The 27,162-nt window shown below is 45.2% G+C and overlaps 1 protein-coding gene across 6 annotated transcripts in view; it reads right to left on the reverse strand.

Moving 5' to 3' along the window:
- adgrl2a (adhesion G protein-coupled receptor L2a) overlaps nucleotides 1–27,162 on the reverse strand; it is a 400,733-nt gene that overhangs the window by 48,546 nt on the left and 325,025 nt on the right. For 5 of the 6 annotated variants that reach the window (XM_067989840.1, XM_067989839.1, XM_067989841.1 and 2 more), the window contains 5 exons: nucleotides 18,763–19,062; nucleotides 9,731–9,834; nucleotides 6,951–7,136; nucleotides 6,669–6,707; nucleotides 219–402 (listed from right to left, as the gene is read on the reverse strand). In XM_067989840.1, coding sequence (XP_067845941.1) covers nucleotides 219–402; nucleotides 6,669–6,707; nucleotides 6,951–7,136; nucleotides 9,731–9,834; nucleotides 18,763–19,062 — 813 coding nt within the window. The remainder of the gene's footprint in view (nucleotides 1–218; nucleotides 403–6,668; nucleotides 6,708–6,950; nucleotides 7,137–9,730; nucleotides 9,835–18,762; nucleotides 19,063–27,162) is intronic. The other variant, XM_067989842.1, reaches the window with a different exon arrangement.

Raw genomic sequence — 27,162 nt, forward strand, 5'->3', positions numbered from 1 at the left:
TTTGTGGGACCTTGCTATGCGCAAATTGGCTGCTGCATTTCCCTGCATTAATCAGTGACCACACTTCAGAAGTGCTTTGGGATGTCCTGAGGTGGTGAAAGGCGCTATATAAATGCAAGTCTTTCTTTCTTTTCTACAAACTGGAAGAGCTGTCACAGTTCGAGTACCGACTGGCTTTTCCGCCGTGATATCACTCTTGTTACGGCAAAGCGACTCACCTATATTCTCGGTGGGCACCGTGACTCTAGCCGGCTCGATTAGGTTGTCGGCCAGGACAAAAGCGCCTTCCTCTAGCGTATCGAGCAGCAGTGTGGCAGCATGAGCCTGTTCAGTCGCGTTCATGTCCTTCCATGACTGCAGAGCCTCCAACCTCAACAGGTTGTCCACTGTGTCCACGATTGCCTGGGTTGCATGGGAACAGCTCTCGTTAGTATCGCCTCACGGCGGGCTTGCTCAGACGTCTCGCGACACGTTCAAATACGCAAGCAAAACCAGCACGGGCTCGAAGCAGACATTCAGCCAAGTTACAGTTGAAACCATTTCCCCCAGTGGGGGGAGTCCAGAACAAGGGGCGTAACCTTAAAATTAGAGCTAGGCTGTTCAGGGGTGATGTCAGGAAGCAGTTCTTGAGGCTGGGGGTCAATTGAAAAATTTCAAAACTGAGCATGATAGATTTTGTGATTTTCAAATAAAACAGTTGGACTATAACCTGGTGTTGTAAGATTCCTTACATTTGTCAACCCCAGTCCATCACCGGCATCTCCACATCATAATTGAATGGCGGAACAGGCTCGAGGGACTGAATGGCCTACTCGTATTCCTATGTTCCTATAAAGGCAATTGGCATGTCCTGAACCAGGAAGATGCAATCTGCATCTGTGACAAATGACTTTTCTGTCCAGAAGCAGAAACACTGCACCCTTGTATAGCGGTTTAATGTAGTCAAGTGTCCCAAGGCGCTTCCCAAATGGGAACTGGGAGGGGTTGGGGGCAAGAGAGAAAACAACTGAGTTAGAAGAGTTAGGGAAGGTGAGCAAAGACATGGACTAAGAGGCAGGTTTTAAGGAGGCTTTTGAAAATGGAGAGAGATGTGGCAAATCGTGGGGGTTTGGGAAGACAATTCCCACATGAAGAGATATGGTGGCTGAACGGTTTCTGTCACTGATGGTGGACAATTGTAAACAATTTTACAACACCAAGTTATAGTCCAGCAATTTTATTTTAAATTCACAAGCTTTTGGAGGCTTCCTCCTTCCTCAGGAGAACGTTGTTGGAAATGAAATCCTCGAAATAAAATCGCATTTATAAATCACAGAACAATGCTTGGTGATTACAGCTTGTTCTGTGATTTATAAATGCGATTTCATTTCGAGGATTTCATTTCCAACAACGTTCACCTGAGGAAGGAGGAAGCCTCCGAAAGCTTGTGAATTTAAAATAAAATTGCTGGACTATAACTTGGTGTTGTAAAATTGTTTACAATTGTCAACCCCAGTCCATCACCGGCATCTCCACACACTGATGGTGGAGCAGAGGGAGGGGGATAGTGTGCAGTCCCTAATTCAAAGCTGGAGGATCACGGGTTGTGAGTCGGCCAAGGAATGGTGCAACGAGGCCGTGGGGGTGGGTAGATAAAAGAGTACGAGGATTTTGAACGTTTTCCATTTCGGGCATTCTCAGGTCAGGGTGCGATACAATTCGATGCAGAGTAAAGCTGCCTTTACTCTGCCCCAACAATGTGTCCTCAGCCTGAACCTCAGAAGGATGCCCTCAGCCCCGCACCAGCCAATCCTGCGGCCATTCGGAGTGCGGTTGCCCATTTGGTGCCAATCAATGACAACTTGGGGGCAGTGTTGTGCTGTGTGCCCATGTCTGCCGGTAAATGGGTTGCGACTGCTCAAAGTTCACTTATCAACCCCGTACACGAGTTAGGAGTATTTTAATTATTTCATATTTGCATAAGTTCTTGCTGGAGTCAAGCTTGTCTCAGCTACTTATCAATACACACTCTATATACTTTAAACATGTAGCGAGTTAGCAGCTACCCGATAATGCCGCAAAACGCAGCTGATGTTAACTCTTTCTTGTATTTGCTGCAGAAAAAAGTCTGCGTGAGGAGGATGAAAAATGCAGCCTTAATGGAACAAAAGTTCGAAAAACTTACGCACATATAATATTGTGCTATATTTTATATTGTTAGGCACTTTTATACTGGTGAGAATGTGGAACTCACCACCACATGGAGTGGTTGAGGGGGAAGAGCATAGATGCATTTAAGGGGAAGCTAGACAAGTACGAGGGTGAAAGGAATGGAAGGATATGTGGAGAGGGTGGTGTGGAGAGGGTGGTATGGAGAGGGGTGGGAGGAGGATCGTGTGCAGCATATACAATGGCACAGACCTGTTGGGCCGAATGGCCTGTTTCTGTGCTGAGCTGCGAATTTCTATGCAATTCTATGTACACTGTGCTCGAGGTGTCCGGATCCTCAAATACGGGGGGCAGGTCAAATGTAAAAACCATTGGGACTTGCTAAGACCGGAGGCCCAGAAAGCGGCTAAGGGCTGCGAAGCATTACAAGTCCTGTTATCGAGCCTCTGAAATTAAGAACAAGTTTTACCATGAGAGAAATCTGGCGAACTGGCCATTTTGTCCAGCTTCCCTACAAAGCTAACAGGTCGATGATGTGTGTGAGGTTGTGGCCTTTATAACACGAGATCAGGGCGATAGACTAAACAGATGAAAAGGTGCTGGGGTGAAGGAGAGAGACAAAGAGAGATGAACAGAGAGATGTAAAAAGATAGACGGAGAGATAAATAGCGAGACACAGACAGATATAGAGAGAGGGAAAGAGTGATATAGGGAGATAAACTGAGATAAACGCAGAATTAGGGAGATACACAGAGACAAAGAGAGATAAACAAAGAGATGGAGTGAAACATGCACAACGCACAGTGAGAGATAAACAGATAGCGGTAGACAGGGATAAGTCAGGTAGAGAGAAGAACAAGAGATAAAGAGAAAAAGAGAGATACATACACATTCAGAGTGAGAAATAGATGGAGAGAAATGAGAATCAGACAGACAGAGATGAAGAGAGAGAGAGAGAGAGCCACACACACCAGTCTACACCCATTAGATTGTTTTCCTTTAATAAAAGCAGATCTTGCAAGTCACTGGGTTGGCCAGGAAGGGCTCGAGTGAGCGAGTAAAAAAAAAACAGGAAAAACAAACAACTGGAGACCATTAAAATCCTGTCAGAAAGTAATTAAATTTAATCAATTTAATCAGTTAATCAATTCTGTGCTCTAATGTATAGTTAATGCAAAAGTGAATTAAGCGAAGGAAACCCTGCTGTATTTGAGGACAGTGCAATTTAGTAAGTGCCACAGACTTCCCCCCACTCCCCACATATGCCTTTATCTGATCAATGTTAATATACCCAATTCTAGTAACGAGACACTGTATGCAAATAAAAACAGGATGATTTTAAATAGTGCTTTGTACCTGCAAGAATGATTAGAAAAAGTCTACCAAGGCTACTGTCAGCATAAGATTAATTAGCCTAATCCATCTTAATATCCTCTTTCTGTCTGGTTTTCTAGCCACTATGACCTTCCTAGCAGGTGGAAGATACTTAGATGTGGCATTACAGGCTTTTTTTTATCCCTCTCTAATGGGAGTCTGAATAGTCAAAATGCTAATATCAATCCTACTGTAGCCATTAACTGTGAAGGTGGAGAAATTGGCCTACTGAGGGCCTTTTTCCTGTTACTCACTTCAAGAATGCAGCTCTGTGCTTCTAATCTACGCCGTGAAGGAACCTTATGTTCATGAATAATGAACTTGTTTGAGATTACAAAACGATTTGTAATTTTTTTGAAGTGTTGATTAGAAATACAGCTTGAAAACGGAACGGGATATAATCGGCCAATCCATTCCGCCAGTGCAGAGCAGAGATAAAAAAAAAAGCTGCAAATTGAAGGGCTCCTCCGCTCGAACTTAATCTTAATTCGATAGCGGGAGCGTTTAATGAGCAATCCGCTATGCTTGAGAATAGCACTGCTTTTTCCAGGAGTAAAGAGGCGAAGTCGATTAAGCTGCTTTTTTATATTGTTCTATTAATTTTGGATTTTGGAAGGCTGTGAGCTGGCTCTTGCTGTTTGTGCAATTAAAGCAGTTTTCCAGAGCCTAATGACAGCCAAGGAGACTCCACTTACCGCTCCTAGACAAGGAGCTTGACTGTCCTTTAATCAACAAGTGGAAGTGTTGCTATGGGTGGTGATGAGGTCCACGGTGGAATGATCACACGTGAGCTCTGGGTGGGAACGGGCTCAATGGGCTGAGCGGCCTTTTTTCTTGCTCGGGATCTTCTCACGCTTGCAGTTTCGATGGAAAAACGGACGCAGATGGGGAACGCGATTCGCCAAAAAAAAACGCAATCCCAAAATGGCGTTTGACAAGGGCAGGATTCGACTTATTCGAAGAATGAAAGGGAGGATTAGAAATAAATTCTTTAACACAGTGTGTGAATTACATGGCTGCAGGGCGAGGGGGGGGGTGGAGAAGTATCTAGTCATAATGCTCCAGCCATCATGGTGTGTGGAGCAGGTTGAAGGGCCAGATGGTCCTTCCCTGCCCACCAATTTCATATGTTCGTATTTTCGTAATTGTTTTACAAGGGAATTAATCGTTTGAAAACGAGGACTATTAAAGGTTACAGAGAGTGAGCGTGGCAGTGGGATTCGATGAGGTGATTTATTGGGTGGGGAGAAAAAAAACACACTGGTACAGACTTAATGGGACAAATGGCTTGTTTCTGTCCTGGTTATGACGTAAAATGAAGGGGAAAAAAAACACACAAAAGGGTTTTCTGATTTGTGATTCCTTTCAGAACAACGGATTTCAAACTTTTTTGTTTTCTGTCTGGGGACCCCTTACAAATATAGATACATTCCCAGGGACACCATGCAATTATTGACACATGGCCAGAGGCCCCCCTCCCTCATCCTGCTGTAATTATTGGCATCAATTCAACTACAGAGAACAGTGCTATCATCGCAGACAGCGGGTCTGTTTTTATTGGTATTCAGCAATGGGGAGAAAACGTGCTAGTCAGCCAACAAATACTGAAATCTTCTGACCTCTGATACACCCCCCACCCCCATCCCTGCTTCATGGATTTCCTCACATCCTCCTTGGCGACCAAGGATCCCAGTTTGAAAAAACTATGCTTCAAAGTGACCATTAGTTAACTTTTATTAGACACAGTCACTACTTTAAAAAAAACACACGCTGGGAGGATATCACATCATCCTGTTTCCCCGGCCTCCATTTGCAGAGCACAGTTAATGATGTCTGCTGCCAGTCAGACCAATGATAGTGGAACATACACAGCTCTCCACCTACGCAGTTCCACATCCATAGCCAGCAGCAAGGCGGCCCTGCGTCCAAGGCCGAGAAAGACACTTTGTAGAATTCGCAAAAAGAATCAACACAAGGTGCGTAGAAAATTGGGCTCGGTCGCTATTTTCAAAGGCTCTGTTGTGCTGTCTGAATTACATCAGTCAGGGCTGTAAACTCCAGTCATGAGCAGATGTGTTCATTTGCTGTACTAAGATCAAAAGATGCTACAATTGACACTGATTCACACCAGGGTATCTTGTGGAAAGAAAAGCAAAACAAAATGGTGTGGGCTTGGCTCAGTCGGTAGCATTCTAGTCTCTGAGACAGGAAGTTTTTTTTTTGGGTGCAAGCCCCATTCCATAATAATCTAGGCTGACACTCCAGCGCAGTGATCAGGGAGTGCTGCATTGTCTGAGAAGCCATGCTTTGGATGAGACATGAAACTGAGGTTCTGGTGGGTTTTAAAGATCCCATGGCACTATTCACAGGAGAGGAGAGAGTTCTGCAGTGTGTCCTGGGCAGCTTTTTAAAAAAAATCTTAACCAAGAAAAAAAAATGACAGATTAACTGGTCGTTCATCTCATCGCTGTCTGTGGGACATTGCTGATACAAAAATGGCTGCCGCATTTGCCTACATAACAACAGTCACCACACTCTCAAAAGTTAACCAATGAATGAGGCATTTTATGACTTCTCAATGTGAGGTGCTATATAAATTCAAGCAGCAGTTATAAGCTCACTCCAAACAGCAATTGTTGCCTTAAATAGCAAAGCTATGGTGAAAAAATAATTGCTGCATTATTCCACTTAATGATTATAAATGTCCACATTGTGATCTGTGGTTAAAAAAAAAAGAAATTCCTGCTTTCTGAAAGATGACTGCAAGTTTGAAGAGGCAAAAAAATAATTTACCCTTTGGGTTTGAAAATAGCCGCGATGTTCCTAAATCGCAGAGACGCAACTTCAGGACAGTTTCAGCCATAACCTCGTGGCTACGATTCACAAACAAATACCACACAAGCGCGAAGCACAGCCAACCACACACACACACACACACACACACACACACAAAAAAAAGAAAAGCCCAACAAATGAGGTAGTGTCTTGCATAAGTTTAGAAAATACAGGGACCAATATTGAGGGGGAAAGGATAAGCAGCAATACAAGGCAGGGGGGATGGGCTTCATGCAACACATTTGCGAAGCGAGAAGGAACAGTCTCGGGGCGGGGCAACAAAAGCAAAAGCGACATCGCAGGTGAGCTACCTTAATGTACGCCCTGCAAGTCCTCTCTCTTTTTTGGAGCTTTTCCAATCATAGGAGGCAGAGTTCAACACAGAAAAAAAACACAAATGGTTAGTAAGGAAAAAAAGAGGACAGCGGAACCTTTCCGGTTTCCCCCCCACCTCCTCCACACCATAATATCACCACAAGCGTGCAAAGAAAAGGCAGTCTTTGCCCCGCGCGTGTGCGCGCGCGCAAAAAAAAGAGACTATTTCTTTCTGTTCCGTGCAGTGTCCGTTTGCTTTTACGGCTCATTAGCCTTACCTTGTTAAAGCTGCGACCCACAGAGTCTTTCTCGTTCGGACGCAGCTCTTGAAGCTGAGCGTCTAAGATGTCAACGAGCTGTTCCATCAGTCTTACTGAAGAACTCACGTCTCCTGCGTAAATTGGCCCTCTGGTATGCTTGGCCAGCTCGTTTGCTAGGTTAGCAGCGTTTTCACCACTCCTAATCTGTAATGATAAGTTACACATTCTCAGCCGGCTCTCAAAGTAATATTCGGGAGCACAGCAACTCTCGAGCTCCCATTACCACAGACCCACGCTGCGACATAATTGATGGCTACAGATGCGCGGACAGAAACATTTACAGCTAATGATGAAGAGTTGATGATATTCCCCTTGCTCCGGCCGATCAAACTTCTCGGCCTAACTTCTCGGATCGAAAAGCAGTCCTCAGTTCAGTGCCGGGAGTGTGCGGCACAGTTTAAACGGCTTGTTTTGTCTCGTCGCACTGCAGCTGATGGCAGAGAGCATCGATCCTAATCCACAGAGAGCTGAAGCTGCCAGAATGAGTCACATTACCCTTGGCAACTAACAGCGAGAGGTTGAGGGACAATACAGGAAGATGCAAGTGGACGACTGCTGACTGCTGTGCTTGCTACTACTCTTGATTGCTTCTGCATCTGCCTGTTGGATAGAGCTTCCTCGATGACCCCGGCAGGGGTAAAGTCACTGCTCGGTGTGAAAGTAAGCAATACGGATGAGAAAGGGCCGTGCTTGATTCCTGGACTGTGCAGAGATGGCTATACCTGCAGGCACGGTCATCACCTAGGGTGGAAGCAAATCAGCCAGGATCGTCGCTGCTGATTTTATAATATTTGTTCTCGGCATATAGACGATGCTGGCAAGGCCGCATTTATTGTCCGTCCCTAGTTGCTCCGAGAAGGTGGCAGTGGGGTTTTCTTCTGTGAGTGGCTCGCAATGTCACTTCAGAAAGCGTTAAGAATCAAGAGTCACATGCAGCCAGATTGGGTGGGGTGCCACAGAAGGAGATTCGTGAACCTGTTGGATTTTCGTGATAACTTGGCGGCTTTTCTGGTAATTTTGTTTGATGCCAGCCCAATGCTACCCATCAGCCTCTCGCACGGGATTGTTCTCCTTACAGCAGAGAGAGTTAAGAGGGGATTTGATAGAGGTGTTCAAAATTATGAGGGGTTTTGATAGAGTAAATAAGTAGAAACTGTTTCCACTGGCATGGGGGTCGGTAAACAAAGGACACAGATTTAAGATAATTGGCAAAAGAACCAGAGGGGAGAGGAAGAGACTTCTTTTTACACAGCGAGTTGTTCTGATCTGGAATGCACTGCCTGAAAGGGTGGTAGAAGCAGATTGAATAGTAACTTTCAAAAGGGAATCGGCTAAATACATGAAAAGGAAAAATTTGCACGGCTATGTGCAGAGAGCGGGGGGAGTGGTACTAATTTGGTTGTACTGTGGGATGACCCCGGTTTTGGTTGGGCAGTGACTAATTTCAAAGAGCCGGCACAGGCACGATGGGCCGAATGGCCTCTTTCAGTGCGGTATGATTCTATGCACGGGCTGGGAATCTGCAGCGTCTCACCTCACGTGTGATGAATGGACACCTGGCCGAGGCACTCGATGGTCGCAGGCCACAGCGTTGTTAACAGCGGCAAAGAGCATCTCGACTGTGATGCTCGACTTGAGAGATGGGACCGGAGACGGATTCACGGAGGTTTCTATGGCGACTATTCACACTTGTGATAAAGAGTTAAAGAAAAATGTTGGGAATATACAGTAGGTCAGTCAGCATCTGAAAACAGCTGAAAGCTAGCGTTTCCACTGTAGTCCCTTTGCCCTGATGAAGCCTTAACTTGGCTTTCCATATGTTGTTGGGCCATTGTGTATATGCAGCACTTTCGAGCTCTCTAAGCACTTGCGTTATTTGGACCTCATGCACCCGTAAGGCACCGATTTAGAGGTTAAAATGAATAAAAAAGACTAAAAGCCTAGAAATTGCTGTTGACAAGGTTAAACTGACAACTGCTTAATGCACTTGTATCAAATTTCGCATTCCCTCCACTTGAACAGAGACCCTGACTATTTAAATGAAGGCTACTGTCTCGAATAAAACAGTGGAGAGATGATTTTATACAAGCCCGTTAAGACTTTTCTACGATAAGATCACCAACAGCAACTTCCAGGCTGAACTCCACTGGGATAAATCAATTGGCCATTTTCTCAACCATTTTCGCTGTTTGAAAATATATTATTTCGAGATTAAATGACTCCGAAACTGATAAAGAGACACAAATCTATTTACAGCAGTTTTCTGTTCGATAGTAACAGACTTTCCGCGCGTTAGTTACATATCAGGGGTGCTACACAGATACTCTTTGAATTCCCAATTACTAACTTCACAATATAAAGGAAACTAATATGTCTATTTCTTCACAGGCTACGAATTGGTTGCCAATGGTTTCCAGACTGGAAGCCCAGGTCTCCAAAGGTCACTTCGTTTCTGAGGATAATTACCCACAATGCCTCTTTGAGCCTTAAAACATGCAACTTAAGTTTTTTCTTAAACCCTTGGTTATTAGGATATACAGCACATGCATATGTATATGCAAACAGTCATTTGAGGACTCCGTATCAGTGAGGTACAAGTCTTTAATAAGCTTTCAGCCGGCACAGTGTAAATACACTCAAACCAGATGCATTAGCGAGGATTTCTTAAAATTGAATCTTCAGCACTCAGTTTTAATCACTGTTGGTTAGCATTTAAACAAAAAGAAACGTGAACAAACCTTCTGAGCCACTTGATTTACCCAGTGTGAAGTACAGTTGCTAAGATCAGGGCCCTTAGGGTTCCACATTCCTGTGGAAACCACGCAGAGATAAGAGGCAGTGCCTGCAAGAAATGAAGCAGAGCAAATGAGATAAAACCTTAGAAGCGTCTTTCTGTGCATTTAAAATGCCAACAGTGCATAAATAGTGGTTTAGCTTAAACGTGCAAGATAATATGATAGTTTTTTAAAAATTCATTCTCAGGATGTGAACGACGCGGGCAAGGCCAGCATTTATTGCCCATCCCTAGTTGTCCTGAGAAGGTGGTGGTGGTGATGAGCTTTCTATCTCTCTGTAGCAGTCTGATACAACCGAGTGGCAGGTTAGGCCAATTCTGAGGGCAGTTAAGAGTCAGCCACACTGGCGTGGGGCTGGAGACACGTATAGGCCAGGCCGGGTAAGGACGGCAGGCTTCCTTCCCTAAAGGACATGAGTGAACCACTTGGGTTTTTACAACAATCAGATAGCTTCATGCTCAGTTTTACTGATAGAGGGCTTTTTATTTTCAGATTTAAAAAAAATTCAAATGAGTCCACAACTTTCACAATTTGGCAATGCGTTATTTTAAATTTGTATTACTTAACATTTAGATGTTCCCCCACCCTGCAAAAAAAAATGTAAAAAGACCTTGTATTTATTGAGCACTTTTCAAGTCCTCAGGATGCTACAAAGTGCTTTAGATTCAATTTTGAAGTGTAGTCAATGTTACCATTGTGCTTTCGTAGGCAAGTGCTGCAGCCAATTTATGCACAGCAAAGTCCCACAAACAGAACTGAGATAAATGAGCAATGTAATCTGATTTTGGTGGCGTTGGTTGAGGGATGAATGTTGGCCAGGACAATGGGGAGACCTTCAAAATTGGAAGCGAATTACGGCTCGTGCACTGGTCCAATTCTCCCATGCCCCCTGACCTCATTTGGCCTGATGACTACCCTCGGTTGACTCCCCATGTGCAACACGAGAGACCAACAAGTAAAATAGGAAAAATCTTACCACAGCATGCCCTTTTTCTCAACTTTTCCCCATTATTAGTTGCCATGTCCAGACTTGCCAGGAAAATTGCCTTTGTAAACTTGCCATCTTGTTTTTATATGCCCACCCCCAGTGGAGGCGCTGGTAGGAGGATGTAATTACAGCATCTCCACTAAAGGGGTGGGGGGGGGGTAGGTTTAATTACAGGGTGACAAGTTTACAGAGGCAGTTTCTATTAGAGGTGAGCATGCAGGAATTTAGAATGGAAATATAAAAGTAAGGACAGAATGTAAGAGTTTAATATGGGGACTGAATTATGTCCGCGTGTCCGGTTCAATTATCCCTCAGCCTTCACCTGAAAAACCACGTGATCTTACCTTCCCACTTATAATGCCACGAGCAATCGACTAGATTTTTGTTTTAAAAAGACAGCATTTATTGGAATTTTACCCATTACGCCCATTTTAAGGTACCTATACCTTAAATGGAATGAGTGGACTTGATGTAGAAACAGCTCAGTCAGTCATCAGTATCACGATCGCTGGTCAAACAGCAACAGACTTGTTGGGAAAGGTCCTCCTTTTGATGAATAATCGGCGTCGGGGGATCTTGAAATCCGGTCGGTGAATCCCAAGGATTGCATTTGACTGCATTCCTTAATTATTTCCGAGCGTGAAAATACTTCTATATGCTTATTGTGTGAACCCTGTCCGGCACCATCTCTCCTTGAGCTTCCTCCTGCCTCCCACTGTTAAGCTCTTGTAATCAGCCCCAGGCATCGCAGACACTGACGATAGCAGGTCCACATTCTGCACTGGTGGATCAGGACGCTTGTATTTTATACCGTCTCATTTTAGCAGGAGCTTATTTGTCTTTTTTTTTTTTGTTTTGCTACTTCCCTAGCACTCCGCCTTTTAAAAATTCACTCCCAATACGCCCACGGCATTCGAACCTGAAGTCCCCCAATCTCAGGACTTCAAAAATGTTCACGGTTGGCGGGCGAAATAGGCTGATCACTAATTTAAAATCAAAAGGGTAAAGGACAATCAGGAATAAATCCGGTACACCAATGGTCTATTATCCCCGTGTCACGGTGATCAACACACAGACATCTTAGCTATCATCTGAAGATTGTGGAGAATTAACCTGCTCCTACACAGAGTGTCCTAATAACACTGACATTAGAGGTCATTCTTACCGTCTGGCTGAGACAGCATCCCTGCTATATGCGACGTCTGTGAGATAAGTCTCACCACCCAGACCCACGATGCATTCATCGCTCCTGGCTAATGTAGGTTTAGAATTAAAAGGGAGGGATTAAACTAATATAGCAGGGAGGGAAATAAAGCAAGATCATAGAGTTGTTCACTGAGATGGAAAAATAAGCTCCAGACGTAAAGGGACTAAAGAGGCAGAAAGACTGGGAGAGGGTAAAGCAATATGAAGGAACAGGAAATCAGGATCTGATAGGCAAAAAAAAAAGGGAGAATTGGCCAAACCAAGGGAATCCAAACCGAAACGAACATATATTAATGCAAGGAGTTTTGAATGTGGAAGCATAGAATATAAAACCAATGAGGTAATGTTGAACAAGTATGAAGCTGTAATTAGATCACAGTCGTAGTATTACGTAGTTTTGCGCACCCCACTTTGGAAGGATACAAAAGCAATGGAAAAAGTGCAACGTAGATTCACTAGGATGTTACCAGGGTTTGAGAGCCTGTAGTTTTTAAACAACTTGCATTTATATGGTGGCTTCAGCGTAGAAAAACATCCCAAGGTGTTTTGCAGACGTGTGAAGAAAAATGGACGTCGAGCAAAAAAGGAAAGATTAGGAGGGGATGACTGAAAGCTCAGTCAAAGAGATGAGTTTTAATGAGCGTCCTAAACGAGGAGAGAGAGGTGTAGGGGTTTCAGGGGCAATTCCAGGGAGTGGGGCCTTGGCGTGTGAAAGCACGGGCTGCCAATGGTGGGGCGATGGGAGTGGGGTTGTGCAAAAGGTTGCAGTCAGAGGAGTGAGGAGTTCGGTACGAGGATTTGTAGGGCTGGAGAAGGTTATAGAGATAATGAGGGGATGGAAGCATTTAAACATAAGGAGCAGAAATTTAAAGTTGATTTGAGAGAGACTTGAGAAATTAGGACTTAGTCACTAGAGCTGAGGAGATCAAGAGGTGACCTGTTGATTGTTTCAAGTTTATGCTAAAGGTGGATGGTGACAGAGTGTCTCTACTGCCTGGGGAGATGAGAAATGTAAGGAATCTTACAACACCAGGTTATAGTCCAACAACTATAACCTGGTGTTGTAAGATTCCTTACATTTGTCCACCCCAGTCCATCACCGGCATCTCCACTTCATGGGGAGATGAGAATAAGAGTGCCGGCGTTTAAAGTAATGATGAAGAATTAACGGGAAGATTAGGAAAAAATCCCTTTGCACAGTGGGTAGTTAGAACGTGCAATTCTCTGCCACAAACCGTTGCTGAAGCAGAGTCCTTTAACTCTTTGAAAAGGGAATTAGAATGGTTACTCAAAAAAGAGGAATATTAATGGATATGGGGAGAGAGAGAGAGAGAGATTAGACAAGGTGACTCATGGAAAAAAAACAGCGCAGACTTGATGAGCCGTTCACAGCCCATTTCTGTGCTAGAACGTTCCATGATTTGTGAACTTGGATAGTATTAATGAATCCAGGCTCTGCCAAATCATTTTGAAAAAAAAATTACATCAAGAAAGGCGTCAGAAAGCAAGGAGTTTAAACACACTGCAGGATTGATAACAAGCTGTTTAACACGGTTTTCAAAAAAATGTCCTTGCTAACAAAGGGTGTTTATTTTGAAATAGCAGATGGAGAATTTTATGTGAATGTGTTAAGATGCTTGTTAATATTGTCACACCCTCAATGACTGATGCATCAGTGGCACTATACGAGAGAGACTTAGGACAGCTTTGGCCCCAAAGCACTCAGCGAACAATGAATCATTTTGACAGTGCAGTGACAACTGTTATGTCGGCAAACGCAGCAGGTATTTTGTGCGTAACAAGATCCCACAAACAGCAACGAGATGAGTGACCAGAACATTTGTTCTTGCCCGACGTTGGTCAGGGGGAGAGGAATGCTGACCAGGGCACCGGAAGAGCTCCTTGCTCTTCTTCAATAGTTCGGTGGAATCTTTTAACATTCACCAAAACTGGGCCTCGGCTGCAGGTCTCCTCCAAAGGACGATACCTCCGACAGTGTAGCACCACCCCTCAGCAAAACTGATGCGCCTGTCCAATGTAGGTGCTTGGATCCAAAAGAGTGCGCACAGTCCTCTGACTCAAACATAAGAGTGTTGAGTCACTGAAAGTGCGACACAGTGTTCTGAATATTCAGGGAAAGTTCATGGAGTGTCAGATCCTAATCCTGCATATTGTGTTTTTCTTCAACGTGGTTTCTCATTTCTTGGCATGAATCTGATCAACGTTATGTTAAAGTTTAATGTCAACTTCCCCAAAGGCTCATGGGCCAAATGCCCCACATGGTGCCGTGTCATGGACATTAAGGCATAAGGCAGAGGCCATTCAGCTCATCGCACCTGTGCGGGTGCTAGCTCTTCAAATGGACTTATCCACTCTGATCTCATTTCCTTCGCACTATGCCAACCAGACTAGAAGAGATTTACGTTCAATTCCTGCTGTGGCTGATGGTAGCACATTGGTTCAAAAATTGTGAAGGACAACTCACTGATGGGGTATAATAAGGCCTGACTGAGGAGGGATTGGGCAGGGCTAGAGGCAAGGACATGAAAAGTAAAAGAAGGTCCTGCGCATGATGTCAATCAGTGTTTAAATCTGGTCAGGAGACAGGACACAGTGTTCCAAGCATCCAGACTTGCCAACTTCCGATTTGCCTCCGAGCTCTTCCCAACTGGTTGTAGCCTCATGTCCGATTCTCCTGAATTGTTGCTTCCTCCCGCATGACTTTCAGGACCTGCTGCTGCAGCGACTTGGGGTGTAGGTGATGTTTTAGTGACGTTTAAGAGGTGTTTACAAACTATCCTGTTGTCAGTTAAAGGAAGGCTCTGTGGTGGGTGATGGGGGCTCTGCCTCAGTTCATGTGAAAAAATAGTCAAAGTCCACCTCTGGACAAATAACGAGCAGCAAGCAACAACTGTGAGCACAGCAAGCAAGCAGAAGCACCACATATTATCCTGACCAACCCACTATATATTAACAAAAGGAGGAGACTTGCAGCCAACACCATCAGTTGCAACACCAATTGAATTATTTCACACAAACTATGGTATTTTATTTGTGGAATTTGCACACAGCGCACTCTCTCGCTGGGGCAGTCACTAATGTGTAAACATAAAATTACCCTCGTTAGTGTCAGCCTTGGCTCAGTTGGTAGCACTTTCACCTCTGAGGCAGAAGGTTGTGGGCTCAAGTCCCACTCTCGAGACTTGAGCACAAAATCCAGGCTGACACTCCAACGCGGTACTGAGGGAGTGCTGCACTGTCGGAGGTGCTGTCTTTCAAATGAGAAGTTAAACTGAGGCCCCGCCTGCCCTCTCAGATGGATGGAGAAGACACTATTTGAAGAAGTGCATGGGAGTTTTCCCCGGTGTCCTGACCAATATTTATTCCTCAACCATCATCACTAAAAACAGATTATCAATCCAGCACAAATTGGCTGCCATGTTTCCCTACATTACAACAGTGACTACATTTTAAAAGTGCTTCATTGGGTGTAAAGCACTTTGGAATGTCCTGAGGTTGTGAAAGGCGCTATATAAACGCAAGTCTTTCTATCTCTTTGCTAAAGTACTGCAACGGGGGTCTCCCTTTTAAAGGCGGGCAAAATGTTTAGGCCAGAGTCAGCTGACCTTCTTTTCATTACGACTTGGCTGTTTTCTGTTTTTTTTACAAAATCTGTGAACATTGGGGTAGGTGCTAAAAATGAGCACTCTTGGCACAAGGCTCTGTGTAATGGGAGCCCATATCAGGGAACTCGGGCATCAAAGTGAGCATAACCCAGGCTCATTTCCTGGCCTTTTAATTTGGGGAGCGCTGATTTGTAAAGCCTCCCCCAACATCCTCACCTAGCGAGGCATGAGAAACTATAACAGTGTGGGGCACAGCCCGACAAAAGGGTTGAGAACCACCGAGTTTGCTGATCTCAGATGCTGTGTCAGCAATCCTAGGCCGGGGAGGGGGGTGGGGAGGGAGAATTCAGCCAGGATTCCATGCACCAGATCACTATCCAGTGACCCCCCCGCCCCCTTACTGGAAAACACACGTGTGCGGATACTGGGCAGGGAAAAGATTAGGTCTGTCAGCGGTACCCCATTACAGACAAACAGCCTGTCAACCATTTCAGTTCATACATGAAAAATGGCTTTCTTAGGAAAGGGGAGGGGGGTGGAGTATTGGAGAGCATCTTGTAACTGTATCTCAGCATGAGTCAGGGAGAAAGGGAGGAATGGAGAAAGAGAGGAAAATAATAAACAAAAATGAAGATGCTAAATAGGATTGATGACAATAATCTAAATCGGTGATGATATTTTGGCAGTCGGGCTATCCTGGCATTAGATGCTAACGGGCATTTTTGCCGTTCGGCAGTGAGGGCACTTCTCAGCACAATTAATACCACTCAGCATTTTTCAATGTTGGCTTAACACGGTGAATAATGATTACCCTCAGTGAACTAAAAACACCAATTTAGCTGATTATTAGGGGACAGATCCAATTAACTCAAGCGCAGAAGGCATATTCCAGGCTTTTTAAAAAGCTGAGCTACATCACTGGCGTCTGTCACAGCCGGACAAGGTTTTGATACCGCTGCCAAACCTATCGAGTTGAGACAGACTGTGTAAAATGTCGTATGTTGCGGTTGCAAGCAGCTTGTGAGCTGTGCAGACAGGAGTGGGAAGACGATGGCAGCAAGATGGAGCCTGTACCACATCAGGCTGTACAATTAATTACCTCGTCTTATCAAAGGAGCAGTGGGTTTTGGAGGTTTACGCTCGCCTGGGAGCTGACTACAGATTTGGAGGGATCCTCAGTGACTCCACCTGCTCGTAACTGTGACTGCTAAAGTGACAGCGGTCATTAGTTTTGGCTACGGGGCCTTTACCTGGGGCCCAGGGAGGAGATTACAGTGACATTGGTCAGTGCACCACGTGCCAACTGCATCCACAGGGTGACTGATGCACTGCTCGCAGAAGGCTGTCAGCATCATTAGTCTCTCTACCAGTGCGGCGAAAGACTTGGCCAGACAGCAACATTGCTGCTGGCTATCGTTGGCCTTCCTCCGAGTACCGGGTGACCTCCATCAAGAGCTCTTGTTTCCCCTCAGTGTGTCGATGGTCTGCAATGTGCAGAATAGGAGCCTCCTGTGTAATGCCAAAGAATGGGCACCAACACACACTTTAAAAAAAAACCCATCGCAAGACTCTTTAACTGGAGGTGTAGACGTAGACTCTAGCTGGACGATCGGAGGGTCGGTAACCAGAGGGGACACAGCTCGAAGATAATTGGCAAAAGAACTGGCGGGGGGAGATGAGGAGAATTTTTTTTTTTACACATAGCGAGTTGTTGTGATCTGGAATGCACTGCCTGAGAGGGTGGTGGAAGCAGATTTAATAATAACTTTCAAAAGAAGAATTGGATAAATACTTGAAAAGGAAAAAAAACTGCAGGGCTACGGGGAAAGAGCAGGGACTAATCGGATAGCACTTTCAAAGAACCGGCACGGGCACGATGGGCCGAATGGTCTCCTTCTGTGCTGTACGATTCTACGTAGCAACAAGGAGATGGTTGCGTGGCTAAAGGCACAGTAAAAGGGGCAGGTTGTAAGCAGGCTTCGGAAAGCGGGAACAGAATTAATAAAGTGACGAGGTTCAAGTTCCAGAATGCAAGCGGTATTGACTGAAGCCTCTGCCAGCGATGGAGGGGTCTGGATGGCATGCATGACGCTTGAGTAGAAACATAGGGGTGGGGATGGGGGGGGGTTGGAGTTGCCTGTTCTAATGTCAATGGAACAAATGGGTGTAAGACTAGCTTTTGACTTAAAACCACTGTTCTGGGACTGTCTTGCAGCAGGAGCCATCTAATCGTGCAGCTTCTTCATGATACACCGAGCGACAACAAACGAACACATAAACAAGAACAATGTAGATTTATATGGCACTCCTCATGTAAAAAAAAATCAGTTCATGCTTCGTGGATGCAGTCAGCTGCTGCGTGACCTCATCGGACTGCCTCAAATTTAAAATTCTCATCCTTGTCTTCAAATCCCTCCATGGCCTCGCCCCTCCCTATCTCTGTAACCCCCTTGCGGCCCTACAACCCTCCGAGAACTCTGCGTTCCTCCGATTCTGGCCTCTTGTGCATCCCCGACTTTCTTCTCCCCTCCACTGCCAGCCGCGGCTTCAGCTGCCTAGGCTCTCAAGCTCCAGAATTTCCCACCCTAAATCTCTCCGCCTCGCTACCTCTCTCTCCTCCTTTAAGACGCTCCTTAAAACCTACCTCTAGGATTTACTCCCGTGCCAACCCGCGACCTTTTCTACACCCAGCTCTGGCCTGTGCTCAAAATAAGCCGAGTCTCCTTCTTTTCTGCAAGACTTGGACAGTGTTTCCCAATCAGTCCCACTCGCAGGATTGTTGCAAGGTTTCCGACTGGGATCAAGCCCTTCATTTCCAGCTAGTCAGATACTTTACTGTAATTACTACCATCGTCTAACGATTGGATGTCTTTTCTTGCTGCAAGAAGCAAGCTAAGATTCAATGGACTGCAATGAGCAGCGTTAAGGCCCCTTTCCTCTCCTTAACATCCGAAAACGATCTCCTGTTCCTTTAAGCCTATCGTGGTGACAATACCCTTTAAAACGATCTATCGCAAATATATTTTGTACAGCCGGGAAGGAATACTCCTTTATTTCTTCCATAATAGATTGACTACTGCCAAACGAACGATTTAAACGCCATACGCGGGTCACGAGCTGACAAAACGGGAGGCGCTAAAATGAAACCCTCTTACCTCGAGTACCCTTGGGACATGGGCGCTCCACCATGGTGCCTCGCTGCGTCTGAGGCCAGGCTATTTCCCTGGCTTCTGTCGCTTCACAGAATCTCTCGGGGATGGGGAAGAAGCTGGACACCGGGGGCATTTTAGTCCCAGCTGCAGCCAGGCCCGGCTTGGGCCCTCGGCTGCCCTCTTTCGTGCCTGCGGCCAGAGTTGTGGTGGCTGGAGCTTTCTCTGATGTGGTCGAGGTTGTGGTCGCCACTGTGGTTTTCACAGCCGCCGCCCCTAGAGAAGTCGTCTCGATCGTGGTTGGCACTGCAAGAACAAGTTGGCACGTTAAAAAAAACAAACATACTTCTTGGCAATTTGCCCGCCTAGGCTTAGGAAGGAAAGAAACATAGGAACAGGAGTAGGCCGTTCAGCCCTTCGAGCCTGTTCCGCCATTCAATTAGATCATGGCTGATCTGTATCTTAACTCCGTTCAGGTTCAGTATCCCTTAATACCTTTGCCTAACAAAAATCCATCAATCTCAGTTTTGAACTTTTCAACTGACCTCCAGCCTTTTTGGGGGGAGAGAGTTCCAGATTTCCACTCCCCTTTGTGTGAAGAAATGCTTCCTGACATCACCCCTGAATGGCCTAGCTCTAATTTTAAGGTTATGCCCCCTTATTCTGGGCTTCCCCCAACAGAGGAATTATTTTCTCTCTATCTACCCTATCAACTCCTTTAGTCATCTTAAACACCTCAATTAGATCACCCCATAATCTTCTATATCCAAGAGAATACAAACTGAGTCTATGCAGCTTAGCTTGTAAACACTCACGGATCCAAAAAAAAAGATTTTAGTTTAGAACAACACAAAAGTGTTAGTTTGCTTTCAACAGCAAAGGAATTATGACTCTCAAGACAAAATTTGATTGAAGCCCTTTCTAGCTCAGTCACTACATACATTATATCTCATTGATCTCGGATCAAAACAGTCATTACACTTTTGCCAGCAATAAGCAATTGCGAAAATTGAGGAATGCACGGCTGGGAGACACACAATACTCGAGAAGCTTTCAATTTACATCATGTTTGAGCCTTACAAGAAAATAATTAATGTAACAACTTCCCCCACCCTGCAATCAATTGTGCTCGAGAGCTAGTGAGTAAGCCTGATTACAGTTTCAAAAAGCCATGGTATTTGTAAATTCTTTCACAGTCGGAGCATTCCTTGGCTTTCTAGAACATCCCTCCTGAAGTGAAAGGCAGTCGAATTATTACATTAGCAATATTGCAATGTAACCAAAGCTTGCAGAAGAATTTTGTGTTCTAGCGGCACTGTAAATATCTGTAAATATGTTCATGAGGATCTCAGTTTGGTACTTACAGCAACAAACAGGGGGAATCTTCACAAATGCATTTTGCAATGGTGAAGCCACCAGAGGAGCTCTTACCCCTTAAAGTAAGGATTTGCAGTGTCAGAATTATTTTTTTGTTGCCCTCCTTCAATCTTTTACCTTTACCCACCTCTTCCGCAGGCAGTACAGTTCCTCGGGTGCTGCCGGCTCTCTGGTGCCTTATTTTATACCTGGTTCCCCATCTTGACTTTGAACGTCAATGAGCCAGCACCACTTTGGGGCTATTTTGCAGAGAATTACATCAAAATTACAGCACAGAAACAGGCCATTCGACCCAACTGGTCTATGCCGGTGTTTATGCTCCACACGAGCCTCCTCCCTCCCTACTTCATCTCACCCTATCAGCATATCCTTCTATTCCTTTCTCCCTCATGTACTTATCTAGCTTCCCCTTAAATGCATCTATGCTAATCGCCTCAACTATTCCTTGTGGTAGCGAGTTCCACATTCTAACCACTCTCTGGGTAAAGAGGTTTCTCATGAATCTTTATTGGATTTATTCGTGACTATCTTATATTTATGGCGCCTGGTTTTAGATTCCCCCACAAGCAGAAACATCTTCTCTACGTCTACCCTATCGAACCCCTTCATAATTTTAAAGGTCTCTCTTAGGTCACCCCTCAGCCTTCTCTTTTCTAGGGAAAAGAGCCCCAGCTTTTTTTTTTAATGGCCTTGTTATATGAATGCAAGTTGTTGTTGTTGTTAAGCTGCGCTGCTACTTTTAATAAGAACATAAGAAATAGGAGCAGGAGTAGGCCAATCGGCCCCTCGAGCCTGCTCCGCCATTCAATAAGATCATGGCTGATCTGATCCTAACCTCAAATCTAAATTCATGTCCAATTTCCTGCCCGCTCCCCATAACCCCTAATTCCCTTTACTTCTAGGAAACTGTCTATTTCTGTTTTAAATTTATTTAATGATGTAGCTTCCACAGCTTCCTGGGGCAGCAAATTCCACAGACCTACTACCCTCTGAGTGAAGAAGTTTCTCCTCATCTCAGTTTTGAAAGAGCAGCCTCTTATTCTAAGATTATGCCCCCTAGTTCTAGTTTCACCCATCCTTGGGAACATCCTCACCGCATCCACCCGATTTGTGAATCTGTACCTCTATCTACAGGCGCTTTTACGTTTTACGTTTCATGCTTCTCTAGTTCGTATCACAGACAACCGACATCCGCACTCCCATCGGCAGACCGGCGGGATCAGGATAAGGGACCAAGGCCTATTTATGCTGTGAAGTGCAGTCAGCAGAGGCAAAGCGGGAAAGCCTCCATGGGCTGCACGCATACAGTGCATGCAATTTTTACGTTTGGAGTTTGCAGAGAAGGAGGAGCTTCAGTTGCCTTTCCAACTGATCCACGAAAATGACCCTGAGTTGACACTGGATTGCCCCAATGTCATCAACAGAGAAACTCATTTGCATGTGCCCCTTTGTTTTAAGAAGGCACCACTAAACCGTTATAAATCACTGGTTAGGCCTCAGCTGGAGTATTGTGTTCAATTCTGGGCACCACACTTTAGGAAGGATGTCAAGGCCTTGGAGAGGATGCAGAGAGGATTTACTAGAATGGTGCCAGGGATAAGGGACTTCAGTGATGTGGAGAGACTGGAGAAGCTGGGGCTGTTCTCCTTGGAGCAGAGAAGGTCAAGGGGAAATTTAATAGAGGTGTTCAAAATTATGAGGGGTTTTGATAGAGTAAATAAGGAGAAACTGTTTCTACTGGCAGGAGGGTCGGTAACCAGGGGACACAGATTTAAGTTGATTGGCAAAAGAATCAGAGGGGAAATGAGGAAAAAAAATTTTACGCAGCGAGTTGTTATGATCTGGAATGCACTGCCTGAAAGGGTGGTGGAAGCAGATTCAATAGTAACTTTCAAAAGAGAATTGGATAAATACTTGAAGGGAAAAAATTTGCAGGGCTATGGAGAAAGAGCAGGGGCGTGGGACTAATTGGATAGCTCTTTCAAAGATCCGGCACAGGCACGATGGGTCGAATGGCCTCCTTCTGTGCTGTATGGTTCTAAGATTCCATGAGAGAATTGATACAAAGTCCGATTTCAACAGAACCAAAAGGAAACTTAGAAAACTAAATCATAATGTTTGTCTATTAGACACTGGTGCCCACCGGTCGCGGAAGGCCTCAAGCGTACCGGCCGGGACGGCATGCTACCTCTCCAGGGCCACCCGGGCACAGACAAGACAGAAGGGGCAGAGCAGACAGAACGATCTCCCCTCCGCACTCCCCAAACCTGTGAATGGCCGTCTTGGACAGACCCAGGAGCAGACCCACAAGACTTGCCTGCCTCAACCCCACCGTACTGGGTGGCCAAAGGTCAGGAGCATAGGGCTGAAGTGCAACCAAAAATCGAGCAGCATCTCCCCCTCAGGTAACTAAACAGGGGCTGTTACCTCGCACATTCCGCAAATATATGGAACGTAGACTCATCCAGACCGCAAAAGTTGCAAGCGGCCTGGAAATCTAGTGTAAAGACCTCCACAGATGGGCCCGACCCAGCAATGCCTATATATATATATATATATATATATATAGGCACTTCCGCTGGATAAAATGCAGGAAGCTCGTCTAATTTTTTTAACTACCTCTCTTGTCTGGGCTTAGATGCTAAATGCAACCACCTCAAGACACCACCCCAGCTAAATCAGCACAGAGCAATCACCAAACCTCTCCATCCACCCACCCACCCCCCCCTCCCCGCGTGGGTCTCGAAGGCTGAAGTTCCACAACACCTGCTACATTTGGCCCACGTGCAGGAGTCTCATTCCACAGCCAGTTTGGTTTTTTTTTAACCGATTTAATGTAGGAAAATAAAATTAAAAGGAACAAATTCACTTCAAATTTACAGATGTGACATTCTTCACACAAAGGGGAGCGGAAATCTGGAACTCTGTCCCCCAAAAAGTTGTTGAGGCCGGGGGGTCAATTGAAAATTTCAAAACTGAGATTGATAAGGTTTTTGTTGGGCAAGGGTATTAAGGCTTATGGAACTAAGGCGGATAAATGGAGTTAAGATACAGATCAGTCATGATCTGATTGAATGGCGGAACAGGCTCGAGGGGCTGAATGGCCTACTCCTGTTCCTGTGTTCTCCACTGGCCTTGTTAGACACGGTTGCAAAAATCACCTTCTTTATAACTCATACGCACCTCAGGTCAAATGCACCAGGTCTGATAGTGACCCCATTTACAGTGGGGGCGGAGGGCTGCAGCAGGGCGCACTGATGCCCCAGTGTTGATGCCCTGCAACACGAGTTTGCAGCCACGATCCTATGTGGTTACCCAACCACAGCAGGGCTGTGGCAAAGGCCGAGGGAGGACAATTACGGACGGAGAGTGACCAAAGATCAAACTAAATGGAAGGGCAAGTCGATCGGCACAAGTCTGGAGCGCCTTCCAGCAGCGAGTTGAGCAGTGGCAGAGGAAGCTAATTGCATTGGCCACACACCTCTCGGCTGTAGGAGGGCAGCGTGGAGTGCTGGAGGCCCCTGAACGGGAGGGGGAAAATACCCTAAAAGAGGGGGGGGGGGGAAAACCCTGCGTGTGTTTATTACAACTTCCTTTAGGTGGGTTTGGGAGCCCCTTGACCCATACTTTGTTTGGTGCCTTGTTCTATTCCTTGCTCTGCATCTTGTTTTGTGCCTCGTTCTATACCTGGTTCCACACCTTGTTCCAGACCTGGTTCCACACCTTGTTCCAGACCTGGTTCTACACCTTGTTCCAGACCTGGTTCCACACCTGGTTCCAGACCTGGTTCCAGACCTGGTTCCAGACCTTGTTCCAGACCTTGTTCCAGACCTTGTTCCAGACCTGGTTCCACACCTTGTTCCAGACCTGGTTCCACACCTGGTTCCACACCTTGTTCCACACCTGGTTCCACACCTGGTTCCAGACCTGGTTCCAGACCTGGTTCCACACCTTGTTCCACACCTTGTTCCACACCTGGTTCCACACCTGGTTCCACACTTTGTTCCACACTTTGTTCCACACTTTGTTCCACACTTTGTTCCACACCTGGTTCCACACCTGGTTCCACACCTGGTTCCACACCTTGTTCCAGACCTGGTTCCAGACCTGGTTCCACACCTTGTTCCAGACCTGGTTCCACACCTGGTTCCACACCTGGTTCCAGACCTGGTTCCACACCTGGTTCCAGACCTGGTTCCACACCTGGTTCCACACCTGGTTCCACACCTTGACTGTGCCTCATTCTATACCTGGTTCCACTTTTTGTTCTATACCTGGTTCCACACCTTGACTGTGCCTCATTCTATACCTGGTTCCACTTTTTGTTCTATACCTGGTTCCACACCTTGTTCAGTGCCTTATTTTATACCTGGTTCCCCATCTTGTTCTATAACTGGTTCCACATCTTGTTCTGTGTCTCATTTTATACCTGGTTCTACACCTTGTTCAGTACCTCATTCTATGCCCATTTCTGTGCACCAAAGAGTTTTTTTCCTCCAGTTTTGTTTTCACAATTCCCCTCTCCTGAAGGCACAGATTCCTCGGCTCAGCTACATTACAGCACTGACACGGCCCTGTTACCTCGCCCCGGTGCCTATTCTTCACCGCTGAGCCTGGACAGTGAGCACTGACAGGTTATTCAACTGTGAGAGGCATCACAGCCAAGTGCAATCATCCTGACGTTTTCCAGACAGCAGTCAGAAGCTGGTACCTTGGCTGATATTTTCCCCTCCCATCGTTCCTTCCCTGGCTGAGATCAGAAAATCAGCAGCCAGGGGATACACAGCCTGATCGCTTCCTGATCTACATGGCTCAGTTCCATGCCACGTATCAGACATAAACTGTAATGCCGCTTTGCTGTGCCTAATTGCCTTTTAGACAAACCAAGATTCACAGCCTACTCTTTGCTGTGAAGCTGTGGCTCTGCCCAACACTGAAGCTTGACATTTTAATAGCTTTCACTCCGTTACCATGGAGACCTGTTCTTTTGCCGGCCAGGCTAATTTCCCCCCATATTATCTACTGACTGGTGCTGGTGGACTAATAAGTCGCGGGGCCCAGAGCTCTGCCTGGCCCCAATGCTTGCGACGGTATCAGAACCCCTGAACCAGAGCATGAACCATCACAATTTGTCAGCTTTTACAAAAGCTGGAGTATTAAACGGCTACTGATGTTCCACTTATCTCCGCATGGATAATATTCTCCTCCTGCCACTATCAGACATCTCAAACACCAAAAAGCCTTGAACACATGTCTTGTTTTTTTTTTGAAGGGCTTCTCCCATTGATTGCTCCAGAGTTACACGCCTAAGCCAGTTGACACTTCACGCCTGACCGGCTGCTGCAGAAAGCCATTCGAAACCCTTCTTTTCTGACATCTCCTGAAACCCTCGTAATTTTCTTCTGATTAAAACGCAACCAATCTTTTCAGCCGGGAGACTGGAGCTTTTTTTTTCTTGCTCAATTAAAGTTTGTCAAAACCGTCAAAACAAAAAAAAAACTATCGCAGGGCGTCAAGATAATTGTCGCTAAATCAGTTCTGGTCGAGAAAGGATGGACTTATTAAACCCATCACGAGGCATTATGTATTCTGAATTTCAAACTATCTTCAGCTAATTAGTGGATCTTTAATATAATAAACTTTTATTAAGAATATCGTACTAGGCGGTCAGCTAAGCAGATCCGACGCAATGATAAAAGTCTCCTTTTTGAACGGCCGACACTCTTTCCCAGGTAGGTAATCTGGAGAAAAAGAGTATCGAAACTGACAAAAGGGGCTCTGGCAAATGAGGTTCTCGTTTCAAATATCAAAATTAAGATTGTGAAACTGCTGAGATGAATTGCTGCAGAAAAGGAAAAAAAATTCTGTAATAATCTACTCTGTTTAGCCGTTGAGCCTGTCAAAAGAAGAGGCCTGAGTATTTAACCTGCAGAATCGGCCATTTTGGAGTTGAAGTCATTTAGATGCATATCTCTCTATAATGTCAATTCTTATTATGCACTCTCCTGAGGGATAATCATCTCAGATGTCTGATTTTCAGCTATCTGATTAATAATCTAGTACACTTAGTAAACAAGAAATCTATTCTCCCCCGAGACAACAGCAGAGGGCAGGTCCATGAAGAAAGCCGAATTTCAATGACACATTTTATACATAGTAATTAATCAAAAATGCAATAAAAGCTATCTTGCGATATCTTGCAAGTGTTGCTAATCATCCCGGGTACTTTCCATCGCTGTATTAACCAAGTAGAATAGCTTGATTTAGATAATTAGCCCGAATGCTTAAAAAAACAATTATTTTATCTATCTGACATCATTTTTTTAAAAATTATAATGACTGAAATTATCTATGGAAGAAATGAGACCTGAATCCAAACTGCATTGAATTGGGTCAAGCATTAAGATATTTTTTTTTTAAAGTATTATTTAAATGTTAACTTTTATGCACAATTTCAACCTCTTGGATTCCAATGCACATTTCCTACGTGAAAGAATTAAAATAGTGCCAAGTACACACACGGACAATGTTAGATGCTTCCATTAAATGATTCTAAATGTACATGACCTTTTGTTCCCATCCCTGATGCCCTGTATCAAACATCGTCTTCCAAGTCCCTGGTGATCTAGAGGCAATGTGCATCTAATTCCTCAGCAGTTCACTGAGCAGTTTGTTCACACATAAGAACAGGAGGAGGCCATTCGGCCCCTCGAGCCTGTTCCACCATTCAATTAGATCAGGGCTGATCTGTACCTCAACTCCATTTAGCCGCCTTGGTTCCGTATCCTTTAATACCCTTACCTAACGAAAATCTATCAATCTCAGTTTTGAAATTTTCAATTGACCCCCAGCCTCAACAGTTTATTGGGGTAAAGATTTCCAGATTTCCACTCCCCTTTATGTGAAGAAGTGCTTCCTGACTTCACCCTTGAATGGACTAGCTCCAGTTTTAAGATTATGCCCCCTTTGTTCTGGACTCGCCCAACCAGAGCAAAACAGTTTCTCTCTATCTACCCTATCGAATTGTTT

The sequence above is a fragment of the Heptranchias perlo genome, chromosome 9, assembly GCF_035084215.1.
Source record: "Heptranchias perlo isolate sHepPer1 chromosome 9, sHepPer1.hap1, whole genome shotgun sequence".
NCBI classification, from domain to species: domain Eukaryota; kingdom Metazoa; phylum Chordata; class Chondrichthyes; order Hexanchiformes; family Hexanchidae; genus Heptranchias; species Heptranchias perlo.